Here is a 15000-nt window from a genome sequence, read left to right on the forward strand (position 1 = left end):
TTCATCGTCGGGAGAATCATTCATTCATTAATTACGCTTTGTTAATTGACAGTTTGTCAGCTTCCCACAGAGTTCCTTAAGCTCTCAGTCTAGGCTACAACACACCAAAAGCCAGCCTGCCATGTGAAGTTTTTGAAAAGCTCTGAAATAAAATAATTCCTTTTTACAAACATCACATTTATAAATGTTTGGTCATAATTATACACTCGAACCACGAAAAGAGTTTCTTCGCTCTGTCTCTTCACAGAAGGTGAAGCACGCTGCGTATTTCTCAAAGTGAAGTGCTCTAGCGCAGTGTTTCTCAACCTTTTTTTAGGCGAGGCACCCTTTCAATTCATGAAAAATTTCAAGGCACCCCAAACCAACAAGCCGTAACATGGCACCGCATCCGATACCACACAAGCTTAGAAAAGTAACACATTTGGAGATGTCACACTACCTATGCTCGAAGTTGCAGCTGACTGGGGCGACATGTATTTACTTTATTGTGCGTAAATGGCAGATGAAAGATTCCACTTACTTATCAATTTAGACAAATATGTATTATATTACATAATTTATTTATCAGCCACGTTTCCGCGGCACCCCTGAAGGGGACCTACGGCACCCCAGGGTGCCCCGGCACCCCTGTTGAGAAACACTGGTCTAGCCCAGTGTTTCTCAACCTTTTTTTAGGCGAGGCACCCTTTCAATTACTGAAAATGTTCAAGGCACCCCTAAGCAACAAGCTGTAACATGGCATCGCATCGGATACCACAAAAGCTTAGAAAAGTAACACATTTGGAGACGTCACACAACCTACGTTCAAAGTTGCAGCTTACTGGGGCGACCTAAATTTACTTTATTGTGCGTAAATGGCAGATGAAAGACTCCACTGAGCACTGACTAAGCAATACTTTATTAATTTAGACAAATATGTGTAAATTACACAATTTATTTATCAGGCACGTTTCCGCGGCACCCCTGAGAGGGGGCCTGCGGCACACTGGTTGATAAACACTCTAGCCTTGCTAGTGTGAATAGCGCCCATGTTTCGCGGATTTCCCCAAGCAACTTGGCCTATTCACTAACAAGTTCTAAGTGTGATTAATAGTTGGATACTCCTGCGAATAATTGGGCGTCATTCACACTAGCAAGACTAGAACAATTCACTTTGAGAAAACACCCCATGTAACACCCCACATAACAACCTGTAATACAATTACACAACCCCATGCCATACTGGCTTCAGTCTATGTGGGAGAGAGAGAGAGAGACAGAAGAGGGTTCGAATAAAGTGAAAGGGGTGAAAAGAGAGACTTTGAATTTCATATTGCGTTGAAAGAGCTAAAACGCTGCTGACTCCGGCCTGGAAAGCACAGGTCAGGGGCGTTGAACACAGCAATCGCTTCAACCTGAAGCGTTCGGCCAGGAATCTCGATCAACCGAATATCGTGTTTAGAAAAATATGAATATTCCATTGGCTGACGCCAGCGGACGCCGAGCTCATAACATATTTTTAGATGAATTTCAACTTTTGACGCCCTCAACTTTTGACGCCCTCTGCTCTAGAAACGCTTTTGCGGCTTTTAACGCTTCTGCCGCCTGCTCTTCATACAAAGTAAATTACTTCCGGCGCTTTCCACATGTTCAACGCCGGCGGTGTGATCGCACGGTTATGCAAGCACAACTATATAGAAGACAGTCACCACCTCTCTGTTTATCTCTGTCAATCAGCCACAATCTCTCTGTCAATCTCTCTCCCTTTTTCACTTGTTATTTTACAATCACTCTTTCTCTCTCTCGCTTTCTCTCTCTGTCTCTCTCTCTCTCTCTCTCTCTCTCTCGCTCTCTCTGTCTCTCTCTCTCATGCACGCATGCTCGCATGCAAGCAGACACACACACACACACTGCACATCACAGCAGTTTCCTACCTTGGCACCTGAGCTATTTCACACCAATTAAGATCCTATATACAGTAGGCCTACATTACCTTAGCCAATCCAGTCTTCAAACATTTTACAAGTTTAGTAGTTTAACAAATAGTTTAACCAGTTCCCTTCATTTTTGGAAGACTTGGAAGATAGGGAAAGCACATAGGGAAGCTAGGAAGATAGGGGAAGCACGGCATAGTGATTAAGTGGTGATAAAAAAATATAAATTCTAAGAACTAGGATTTTGTATTGAGAATCGAAGTAAAAGTCAGGCTTTCATCTTGGGTAACCAGATGCGAATGTGTTTATTACAAAAGTTAAAAGATAAGTTAGATAACTTGGTGTGTAGTGAGTGAGTGAGTGAGTGATTGTGTGTGGATATGACAGTTTGTGTGTATATGTAGGCCTATATGTGCACACAATGCAGGCTCAAAAGAAATAGTAACTCAAAAGTAAACTCAAAAGAAATACTTTTTCGCTTGAAGGAACTTTCTTGACTGCCTTCTGCATGAGCAGATGTTGTTATTGGAGGAGGAATAACTATACGATGATGGGTTGAGCAGGTGTCATAAAAGTGGGAGGCCACACACACACACACACACACACACACACACACACACACACACACACACACACACACACACACACACACACACACACACACACACACACACACACACACACACACACACACACACACACACACACACACACACGCATGCAGGCATGCACGCAAGCACACATGCACACACGCATGCACACACGCATGCTGGCAGGCAGGCAGACAGGCACGCACACACGCACGCACGCACGCACGCACGCACGCACACACACACACACAAACACTCGATCACTTACTCAGATATGCAAACAGTATAGGGTTATAGTAAAGCATATAGAAACATAAGGTATCACATCACATCACCAAACGCACACCTCCCAGGCAATCTGTACATCTCACTGTGCAGGGTTACTGACTTCACCCAAGACAGATGTGGCACACAAACACACGTTGCCCACGCACACCTCCAACACAATCTGAATATGCATGTAACCATTTGCATTGATATACATTAGTCTACAGCTACAGCCCCCCAGGGGGCGTTGGATAGCCCTAGGGGGGGCATTGAGAAGTATACAGCTGAGTGGGGGCATGGCAGGCTTTGTTGCCATTGGAGGCCAACAGTCTATTTTATTTTTCAATACGGGGGGTGGGGTGGTGTTGGTAGACTTACGATTAGGTCAAGGGGGCGTTTGGAGTCTTATGATGAGGTCAAGGGGGTGTTTGTTCAAAAAAAGGTTGAGAACCACTGATCTTCATTAACTTTGCATGCACATCTGTGCTGTGATACATTATTTCATAGAATACATGTGAAACGCATGTACGTAGGCAAGCGTCGCACACACACACAGTGAGGTACTCACATGCCACTTGGACCTCTGTTCTCCTCTGCAGTAGAGCTCCCACTCGGTTCCGTACGATGCAGCGGTAGAACCCGGCATGAGAACGATCCAGAGATGGGATCAGATACCTAAAGAGACAAGCACACGCGCACAGACACACACACACAAAAACAAGATGGGATCAGATACCTGAGGGAAACCAGCATTCAACGAAAGCGAGAGGGTATGTATGATTGTACGAGACAGCAGAGAACAGAAAATGATGTTACCCAATTGCCTTGTCTCTTCTCTTTCTCTCTCTCTCTCTCTCTTTCTTTCTCTCTCTCTCTCTCTCTCTCTCTCTCTCTCTCTTGCTCTCTCTTTCTCTCTCTCTCTCTCTCTCTCTCTCTCTCTCTCTCTCTCTTTCTCTTTTCACTCTCTCACCCACACACACAAAAGCACAGCACTTTGTGCTGGTGAACATAACAGGACACAGTCAATCCATTTGCAAAAACGATATCAAAGATGGAAGTAATAGGGTTTTGAGAACAGAAGAGTTTGTCCTTCAAAGTCACTTTGTGTGGTGCGTGCGTGTGTGTGTGTGTGTGTGTGTGTGTGTGTGTGTGTGTGTGTGTGTGTGTGTGTGTGTGTGTGTGTGTGTGTGTGTGTGTGTGTGTGTGTGTGTGTGTGTGTGTGTGTGTGTGTGTGTGTGTGTGTGTGTGTGTGTGTGTGTGTGTGTGTTATTACCGGCTTTCGCGAAAGTGCTACAACTTGGAGGAACAAAGGTGAGAAGTAATATGAATCACTGCCACTCAGAGGGAGAGAGAGAGAGAGAGAGAGAGAGAGAGAGAGAGAAAGAAAGAGAGAGAGAGAGAGAGAGAGAGACAGAGAGAGAGAGAGAGAGAGAGAGTGTGTGTGTGTGTGTGTGTGTGTGTGTGTGTGTGTGTGTGTGTGTGTGTGTGTGCGTGCGTGCGTGCGTGCGTGTGCGCGCGCGTGTGTGTGTGTGCATGTGTGTGATGCGTGTTTGTGTGTGTTGCATGTCTCCACTCCCCGGCTAGTGTGTGAATGTCAGCGGTGGTGCTTTATCTAGTCGGGCAGAGCTTCAGACAGCTAATTCCTGCTGGCACGTGGAAGGCCCCCAGGTGCCCTGACTAGAACCTCCATTAAAGACCAGACAGAGAGAAGAGGAGGGGGAGGTGGAGGGATGGAGAGAGGCGTAGTGGGGAACAGGGAGGGGGATGAGTGGATGAACTGAAGGAGAGAGAGAGAGGGGTATGCCGAGAGACGGAGAGGTACAGAGAAGGAGAGAGGAAGGAGAAGGCTGGGGGAGAGGAGACAGATTAAAGGGAGAGAAACTGCATTAAAAATACAATGATTGAGGGTTTGTGTCAATGAGGGAGTGGAGGAGAGATTTAAAGGGGAAATAAGGGAAGAAAGGCAGAAAGGCAGAAAGAAAGAAAGAAAGAAAGAAAGAAAGAAAGAAAGAAAGATAGATAGATAGATAGATGTACTGTCGGAAGGGATGGATAAAAGGGAGCAAACAGAGAAGTGAACAGATAGATGAATGAAGGGAGGGCGAGTTAGAGGAGAGGGAATTAGATGGGGAGGAAGATAGACAGAGCAAGGGGAATATGGATTTATAGATGGACAGAGAGTAGAGGCGGAGAGAGGGAAACAAAGATGAAAGGAGAAAACAGACAGGGAGAGTAAATGGAAAAGGAAGAGAGTGATATGGAAAAAAAGGTAGAGAGTGAAAGAAAATGGAAAAAGGGTGTGAGAGTGGAGTAGAGAACAGGAAGAAGCATGGAGTGTAAAACAGAGATAGAAGAGATTTTTTTTTTCAGATGGAAAGACATGTAGAGATGTAAACACAGAGATGGGTGCAGAGAAGATGAATGGATTGAGACGAAGGAAAAGTGATGGAGGGCATGGGAAGGGATATACTCGGAAAAGATGTACTGACAGATAAATGGATATAGATGGATGGATAGACGAAGAAAAGGTTAAAGGGTAAGGGAGGTAGCCTCTTACTGCAGATGGGTTGCTGGCAGGCCTATTCACTATTTGCTGAAAATACTCAACTATGTAACACTTTATAATAATGTATGCGTAATAAAGACTTAATAAATAATTTACTAATGATGAACGAAATATTAACAAATGCTTTTATCATTAACTAAGTTTTATTAATGCTTTATAAAATATCTACAAATAATTTATAAAAAATTGTACATACCTTATAACAGAGCATTTTATTCATTTACAAGCAATTTGTAAATGTTTGATAAATATCAGACGTTAGCATAACATTTCCTAGTCATTTACAAACATTTGTTAACATTTCCTAGTCATTTACAAACATTTGTTAATGTTTTGTTCATCAATAGTTTATTATTCATTAAGTCTTTATAATGCTTTTTTGCATCTATTATTATAAAGTGTTACCTCAACTATATTCTAACAGCCTTGCTACGTGCTAAGTAACATATTGCTACTTCAAGCTTCAAGCTTGCTACTTGCTAAGTAACAAATTAAGACAAAGCCATTACCATTTTGGTGACAGTAAGGTTATAACATGGGCTCTGCACTGAGGGGTTGAGTAGGCTAAGGGAAATGAGGGAAGATAGGAAATAGGAAAAGAACAGCTAGAGAGAATGATGGAAAGACAAATGAAGAAAGGGCATCAGGTAGGCAGGAGAAAGATTGGAGGCTGAGGTGCGTGTGAGAGAAGGAAAATTGTAGGCCTCCATATACTGAACCTGTGAGTGTTTCATTGCAACTATGCATGCATGTGTGTGTGTGTGTGTCTGGGCCTGGTATCTCCATCTTTCCCTAATGGAATATCAAGCAATATTAGCGACGGGCCAGAAGACACTGTGTGTGTGTGTGTGTGTGTGTGTGTGTGTGTGTGTGTGTGTGTGTGTGTGTGTGTGTGTGTGTGTGTGTGTGTGTGTGTGTGTGTGTGTGTGTGTGTGTATGAGAGTGTGTGAGAGTGTGTGAGTGCGTGCGTGTGCGTGTGTGTTTTATCGCTTCTCTGTGGGAAGTCTATTATCGCTAATGAGCTAATTACGTAAAGGCTCTGTTATGAGCATCTCTGGGAGAGAGTGGAGTGCAGTGTACTGTAGTGTAGTGGAGTGTAGTGTGTGTGTGTGTGTGTGTGTGTGTGTGTGTGTGTGTGTGTGTGTGTGTGTGTGTGTGTGTGTGTGTGTGTGTGTGTGTGTGTGTGTAGTGTGTGTGTGTGTCTCTGGGAAACAGCGGAGTGGAGTGAGTCAGTACAGTGTACTGTCAGGGGCCTTGTAACATTAATAAAATAATAAACTATTGCAATTATGAGCCTACATCAACACTTATATCACATATAGATGGAAACAATGGATTATCAACCAAAGGTGCATGCGTCGAATATTTAGCTGAGGTGTAATCCTTTCAGAATATCTTAGTTTTGGAGTTTTAAAACAATGTATGACAAAGATATGACACTCAAACTGAAAAGTGTGCCAACTAGCCCCGGTCTCCCCTAATGTACGGTTAGAACAGGGGTCAGGAACCTTTTTGGTGGAGAGAGCCATAAACGGCAAATTTTTAAAAAGAAATTTTCATGAGAGCCATACCATTTTAAAAACACAGAATACAATCAAAAGCATATATTTCAATTAAGCCCAACAATTTTAGAGTGTACTGTCAAGTTATTGCTTTTATTGATAACAGGTAATAGGGTTGCCAACTGTCAACTTCATTATGGCGAGGGTCTGGGAGAATTTTGTATTTCTTAGATGTATTTTCCTGCATTTTAACACATTTTAACCTTCCTTGTACTGTTTTAACTCAATATGGAACCCGTACTTTTATTTTTAAATATAGGACGATTCCCTATTTCAAGGGATGGTTGACAACCCTAGATAAGTAAGAGCCATATACAGTTCCCAAAAGAGCCACATGTGGCTCTAGAGCCATCGGTTCCTGACCCCTGGGTTAGAATAAGACTGGAAATGCCGTAAAAGAGTGCACAGTTGCCTGCTGTAAGCGACATGATAGGTGGCGATACGAACCCCAATGTGTTCAAGAGTGAGGCTTCGTTCGGATTGACATGATGTGACATTATATCATCCCAACCTCTTTACAGCATGTAAAATGTAACGATCGCTAACGTCGCACACCAGCACACACTCGCTACCGAAACAAGCTGCTGAGTCAAGGCAGCGAAGGGAATTGAGGATGCATGTCAGCCGTCCACAGAAAGGAAAGAAAAAGAGAGATACTCTGCTAATGAAGGAGGTGCCCATTGATTATCCCTCTGTCTCATTCCCCATTCCCCCAATCTTAGTACACGCTGGCATGTAAATGGACTCTTCCAGTGTAATAACCAGAGCTGGCTCTGTCCTCTGTGATTAGAAATGAAGAGTTCAGATGCAAAACCCCCAAAACTCCATTTCTGAAGACCTGCACTTCTATATTTTTAGAGAACCCGGTTGTTGGTTTGGTTTACATTTATGTACTTGATAATACATATAAATAGTTATATCACATAAATAAAATGAAAAAAGATGCAATTTTGATAGCTTTGTATTAAATAAAAATGAATTAAGATTATTTTCTGAAAAGGCACTTAGGGGGTTTTGCATCTGAACTCTTCAAATGTAGAGCTATGTGAACGTGCAGCTCCTATAGGCCAATTACGCGCTTGCACTTAAAGGTGTACCGTGTAATATTTTTAGTAGTGTATTTCCAGAATACATACTGCCCATCCACATATGTTACCTTTTCCACAAATATTTACCATCACCATCAAATTCTACAGTACGTATTCATTATGACTGGGGAAATGGCACTTCTCATACATGAAAAGGGGGATCTTCTCTATGGTCCACCATTTTGAGCTTCCAGAAATAGATATGTTTAGCTGCAAAACTTACTGTACTTTGGTGATACTAGCAAATATTAGTTTATTATTTAGTAGGGCCTAGATATTCACGAAAAGATCAAATTTGGCAAAGGCAGCAAAGTTTGAATGAGCAGCATAGTTGTAAAACCTTCTCCGCTCACGATTTACAAAGTGCACCTTTAAATATTTTAAGTAAAGGGCGTTTCTCAGCACAACAGGAAGGTAAGGTTTGTCAGCTAGCCTGAGCCAGGGGGGTTGATGAAGCACTTGTTCATGTGCACGCATACAATATAGTGAGGGTGTGTCGGTCTATGTGAGGGTGTGTGTGTGTGTGAGTTTGTGTGTGTGTCTGCGTGTGTGTGTTTGTGAGTATGCGTGTGTGTGTGTGTGTGTGTGTGTGTGTGTGTGTGTGTGTGTGTGTCTGGGTGTTCATGAGAGGTGCCAGGTTAGACGCAGTGCATCACAGGAGTGCAGGGGGTTTCCAGGCGGCGATGACAGTGATTGATTGATGTACCCGCGGCTCAACGCTTGACGTCAGTGACTCCCCCCACCCCCAATTAGCCTGCCCACTCTACACACACACACACACGCACACGCACACGCACACGCACACGCACACACACACACACACACACATTTGCATGGAGGGGATGCACACACACAAGACCATCTTCCATAGAGGAGAGAGACATGTGACAGATAGAAATGGGGTCTGATTGATTTGTGGCAGGTGTGTGTGTATGTGTGTCTGTGTTTTTGTGTGTGGAAGTGGTTCTTGTGTGTGTGTGTGTGTGTGTGTGTGTGTGTGTGTGTGTGTGTGTGTGTGTGTGTGTGTGTGTATGTGTGTGTGTGTGTGTGTGTGTGTGCGTGTGTCTGATGTGTGTGTGTGTGTGTTTCGGCGTAAGAGCATATGTTCGATCATGTCTCTGTGTGTGTGTGTGTGTGTGATTTTCTCTTCCACTTTGCCTTTCCCTCCTCTCTCCTTCTGCCAGAGAGGCTGATGGGAGTTCTGATGAGGGATGGGGGAGGACAAATGGATGTTTCTTTTTTTCCTGTCTCACCATGTTCGGCGTATGTGGCGTGTGTGCGTGCGTGCATGTGTGTGTGCCTGTGTGCGTGCATGAGGGATGGGGGTGGACAAATGGATTCCCCCTTTCTCACTCTCCATGGCTTTTTTTGATGGAAAAGTGCAAGTGCAGTGTGTCTGTTGGGTGTTGGGCGACGTATAGTGTTCGCCGTATGTACTGTATATACACGTATGGGCGTACGTGCGTGCGTTCGTGTGTGTGATTCCTCTTCTACTTTGTGTGTCCCTCCTCCCTCCTTCTGCCAGAGGGGCTGATGGGAGTTCTGATGAGGGATGGGGGAGGACAAATGGATGTTTCTTTTTTTCACCTTCTCTCACTCTACTGTCCTGTTTTTTTCCCGCCATCTGCTGATTTTTTTCTGCCGTTCGGATCATTCTTTTTTTCTTCTTTCTTTCTTTATTTGGTTCTCTTTTTTCAATTGGCCATCTCTTCTTCTTTGGTCCTTCTTCTCTAACTGTGTGCGTGTGTTTAGTAGCCTAGCGACGCCATCCTCTGTGCTCCACCCAAAGATTTTGGCTCCGCACATCGTCTGGCAAAAGCCTCGAGCTCGGTTCTCTCAGTGTTTAGCCAATCAGCAAACAGTTGAGAGTGGTGACGTAGAACTCACCCGCGAGCTCCGTTACTGATTGGTTGAGGTAACTATATTCACACTTTCGTTTTGTTATTTGTATGCTTCTGCGATGCTATAACGTAACAGGCATGCTAATAAAGCACAATATGCACTCTTAAAAAAGATTGGTTAAAATAAACAAAAAATTAGTAGTTTTTAACCGATCTGTTCGATTAATATGTGTCCGAGAAAAATATTAGTCAAAATAACCGATTAGACTTTAGTTAAAATTTCAACCAATCTAGATCGGTTAAAAAACTAACCAATTCCAAATCGGTTGTTTTGACCAATAGATTGGTCATGTTTAACCAATCTTTATAAGTCAAAAATGTACCAATCCCCCAATGGTTGTTTTGACCAATTTGTTCGATTAATATGTGTCCGACACAGATATTGGTTAAAATTTTAACCGATTTGCTTGGTTAGATGGACACTGCAATTACTTCACTCCAAATTAACAGTTTCAAAGCTACATCAATCATAACCAATAACCAAGATTTGAGTTTGTTTTCAAAAAGTTTATTAACAATTTAATTTCAAAAGGCTTTAAAGCACTGATCTGAAAGGATGGGGATACAGTAACTTACAGCAATCTGTTCCTTCCCAACACTGCTGATGGTAAAGTTGTGTGGACACAACAAAAAGACAGGCTGGTATTAAGGGACATTTAAAAAAAAAGAAAAATCAAAAGCAGAGGTAACATTTTATGCTTGGTGAGCCGTTTTCAACGAAAATTCAAATTACAAATGCATGCATATCCTGTGACTATTACTTACTTACAAAATGTTAAGGTTGTGCTTGACAACCGGAGAACACCTCAGAGTCAACATGATCTTACTTTAAATTATATTCAAAAAACAGTACATTTTTGCAAAACAAGGAGGCAAGTATCACTTAGAATGGCATACAATGCTGTTTCTCCAGTACCAGGTAAATTACCTGAATTTGCATAGGATGTAGCCTGCATGTCAGTGGAATCAGAAGTAGGCCTAATTAAAATACACATGATGTGGAGTGGTGGTGTCTGCGTAGATGTTTAAAAAAATGTCCAGTGACTACAGAGCAACTTGAAGTGAGAAATGTTCCAGTACCTTGGCCCACTTGTTGGTTGAGATGGTTATATCGTACACATATTCAAAAGAGGCAGAAACAGAGTTAAACTGTGGTGGATATGCCAAGTTACACACCCGGTAGAGCATGAAAAGCTTGTCACTGCGCAAGTCAGGCAATCAGCAACAGGAATGGTTACGTTGTCATCCATGGCAGTGATGACACTGCCGTGTCAAACTCTCGCCTCCTAGTAGTGGGGTCCTTGAAACCTTCTCAGTGTTAGTGCCGAGGGATGCAAAGTTGGTTCCAGTCTGAAAGAATTTTTAAGATTTGAGAGAGAGAGAGAAAGAGAGAGAGATACATCAATGGTGCTTAGCCCCATAATGCACGCCATACCATCTGAAACATGCTGTAATAGTCATTGAAAGGTTAATTGCCAGTACTACTCTACTATGACATAACATAGGGCCTTTAGTAATGCACTGCGACTCAGTAATTGCCATTCTGGTAACCACAAAATGTATAACGCCCTGTTTTAACAGGTTATATAGAAAGCTTTACTCTACTGAGTGAACGGTATAAATCATGCAGTATCAGGAAGCTTAATTAACACCAAGTATAGCCAAAATCAACAATGCACACAACTATAACGTGACTTGTTCTTTCTAAATAAAGGTTAAAAAAATGTCTGGCAGACGTACCAAACTTGGCATCTCCAGAAAGCGTGGAAATTTCTCAAAGAGGTCACGCATGGAGGGGGAGTCCTCAGCGATCCTGAAAAATACAACAAATTGAGAAAATGTAACCCAAATACTCCGATCAATGAAACGGTGGGCTCAGCGTCATAGGCCTAACAGCAGAAGGCACCAAGGGTGCGTTTGTAAACTGCCGCTCTGAGCACACAACAATTGGTAATGTCATGTATGAGCAGTGGTGGACGAAGTAAAAGTTTTTTTTTTTTTAAACAGTTTCTTTCCAACACATGTAACTTATCTGAGTAAAAAGTAGACCAATGTACTTGTCTTACGATGAGTTGATTCTGCACAGGTTGGATTGAGTTTGTGGTGGGTTCTTGTTAGGTTTTTATTGTTTTTCAGTAATAACACAGTCTATCTCAATAGGTAGGTATACTGGAGCAAACGGTGTAACAGCTATGTAATATCATGTGCTACTGTTGTAATTACACCACCAAAGTACTTTTACTTTGTCCACCACTGTGTACGAGTGTGTTATTCAGACTGTTAGATAGTAGACATTTGAAACACACATTTGGTGCAGATTTATTAAAATTTGCTTACTGGTACATTTAGAAACTGTTTTTTTTCAGTATTTTTAGACATGGTGCTACAAAGGGGATCAATGTACTGTAACCAGGCAGCTGCCATCCTTAACCCTGTAGTGCAGCGTTATGGCTCTATGTAATGTCATAGCAATGTTGTTATGATGTATTTAAGCATTTTCAGCAAGTGAATAGGGTCGCTGGTGACCTATCCTCTCAAAATAACACACAAGATGAACAGGATGCATCTCTGATTAACAGTGTGTGGTTCAAACTGTTAAGACATTTGAAACACACATACATGTGGTGTACATTTGTGAATGGTTGCTAACCTTTAGAAATTCTGTCAATGTTCAGAAGCATTTGCAGACATGGTCCAGGGGGCTCAAGTACGACCAGAGAGCAACCATCCAGCAATAAGGATATCTTCTCAGCTGCACACAACATTAACACACAACACACAACATTAATTTGCATCTCATATTGACAGCATGAAATACATAGCATGTTTAGCACTTTGACTTTTATAAAATACATGGATTGATTTTGTGTGAGTTCATGAACTTAAACTCACCTCTTGCAACAGTGTTTATTTTCTCTGAGGTACACCACACCAGAGGAATCACTCAGTGTAATCAGACAGCTTCCATGTAGGATCCTTCAGTAATATTCTCAGTCATCTGCAAAGCAGGACAGCACAAAACATGAACATGATTATGCATTTATAGGCCTAATTATTACAAGAAAATAATGAAAAATGATAACACCGTCACCATCACGACACAATATGATGATGAATAGGCCTAGAGTATGAAACATCTAAAAGATACATGTCTGTATACATGCAAAATGTTTTAGTTTGTTTGTTTTATATCATTGATCATTTTCCCAGACAGATTGACAACAGATGGCTCAAAGAATTCAGTGTGCTAAACTGGAGGGCAAAAAGAGCAGATTATCTATCTTTCTGGATATTTTACTCATCACTTGAAATTAAATCTAAATCTAATCTAAGATGTCACACATAGAGGAGGAGTCCTCAATGATCCTGGAAAATACCACAAATTGACAAAATGTAACCCAAATACTCCAATCAATGAAACGGTGGGCTCAGTGTCATTGGCCTAACAGCAGAAGGCACTAAGGGTGTGTTTGTAAACTGCCGCTCCGAGCACATAACATATTGGTCATGTCATGTATGAGTGTGTTATTCAGACTGTTAGATAGTAGACATTTGAAACACACATTTGGTGCAGAGTTATAAAAAATGCTTACATTTGCAAACTGATTTTTCTCAGCATTTTTAGACATGGTGCTACAAAGGGGATCAATGTACTGTAACCAGGCAGCTGCCATTATTCCTTAACTATCCTCTCAAAATAACACACGGCATGAACAGGACGCATCTCTGATTAACAGTGTGTGCTTCAAACTGTTGAGACATTTGAAACACACATACATGTGGTGTAAATTTGTGAATGGTTGCTAACCTTTAGAAATTCTGTCAATGTTCAGAAGCATTTGCAGATATGGTCCACTACGACCAGAGCTACCATCCAGCAATAAGGATATCTTGGCCATCTTCTCAGCTGCAATAATAACACACAACATTAGTATGCATCTCATATTGACAGCATGAAATACAGAGCAAGTTAGAACTTTGACTTTTTAAAAACACATGGATAGGTTTTGTGTGACTTTATAAACTTAAACTCACCTCTTGCAACAGTGTTTATTTCTCTGAGGTACACCACACCAGAGGAATCACTCCGTGTAATCAGCCAGCTTCCATGTAGGATCCTTCAGCAATATTCTGTCATCTGCAAAGCAAGACAGCACAAAACATGAACATGATTATGTATCAATATGCCTAATTATTACACAAAAATAAAGTTTGAAAAATGATAACACCACCATGACAAAATAGGCTGAATAGACCTACAATATGAAACATCTATAAGATGCATTCCTTAAATTGTTTTCATTGATCATTTTCCCACACGGATTGACACCAGATGGCTCAAAGAATTCAGTGTGCTAAGCTAGAGGGCAAAAAGAACAGATTATATATCTTTCTGGATATTTTACTCATCACTTGAAATGAAATCTGATGCATAGCCCACTTGTTAAGACCTCTAATATCACTAGGCCGACTAGTAGATCCAAAAAGGATGGGCAAAGATCTAAATATTTATTGCAGTAACCATACAAATTAAGCATCTTTGATCAAGCCAAAAATTAAGCACCCTACACATCTGGGTGTTTCTGGGCTCATTATTTCAGGAGAAATCTGTCAAATAGGTAATGCCTATTTATTGAAAAGAACACGATCTGATGGCTGACAGTGGTTTCTCCCTGAACAGAGAGAACTGCCCACAGAGTTGGCAGTAACAGAATGGGACAAAACAGCACACTGTATGCACAATAACAAGTTCAGAATCAGTTTACTCACTCACTTCCTTTACACAACGAACAGGGAAAGGCACATGTGTTAAAACATACTTCAGAGCAAGTGTATAGTCAAAATGAGTTCGTTTCTAACAATAAAAATCAGGCATAAGTTGTGGCTACTTCAAGCTTCTGAGTCAGCTAAAAGATAAGCTGATGTTGCTAACGAACTTCTAGCTAGCTCTTCTCTCTGGTATTTGTGTTTTACTTTGACTCAAGTACATTAACTGGATATCTTCAGAGCATAATTATACTCAAAGGGAGTTCGTTTCTAACAAAAAAAAAGACTTTAGCTAGCTAATGTTGCTAGCGGACAAGAGATTCATTATTCAGTTTGGCTAGCTCTA

The 15000-nt window shown here is 41.7% G+C and overlaps 1 protein-coding gene and 1 long non-coding RNA gene across 3 annotated transcripts in view; both read right to left on the minus strand.

Annotated features, from left to right (window-relative positions):
* Positions 1-15000, minus strand: part of LOC134466886 (protein sidekick-2-like) — a 360453-nt gene that overhangs the window by 94793 nt on the left and 250660 nt on the right. Inside the window, exon 3 of the mRNA XM_063220787.1 lies at positions 3339-3445. Coding sequence (XP_063076857.1) covers positions 3339-3445 — 107 coding nt within the window. The remainder of the gene's footprint in view (positions 1-3338; positions 3446-15000) is intronic.
* LOC134467514 (uncharacterized) overlaps positions 10374-15000 on the minus strand; it is a 5607-nt gene continuing 980 nt past the window's right edge. The window contains exons 2-7 of one of the 2 annotated variants that reach the window (XR_010038598.1): positions 13923-14025; positions 13696-13794; positions 12780-12885; positions 12538-12639; positions 11628-11700; positions 10374-11237 (exon numbers count right to left, since the gene is read on the minus strand). This is a non-coding gene — a long non-coding RNA (uncharacterized LOC134467514). Of the gene's footprint in view, positions 11238-11627; positions 11701-12537; positions 12640-12779; positions 12886-13695; positions 14324-15000 lie in introns of those variants that run through there. The other variant, XR_010038597.1, reaches the window with a different exon arrangement.

The sequence above is a fragment of the Engraulis encrasicolus genome, chromosome 17 (assembly GCF_034702125.1).
Source record: "Engraulis encrasicolus isolate BLACKSEA-1 chromosome 17, IST_EnEncr_1.0, whole genome shotgun sequence".
NCBI classification, from domain to species: domain Eukaryota; kingdom Metazoa; phylum Chordata; class Actinopteri; order Clupeiformes; family Engraulidae; genus Engraulis; species Engraulis encrasicolus.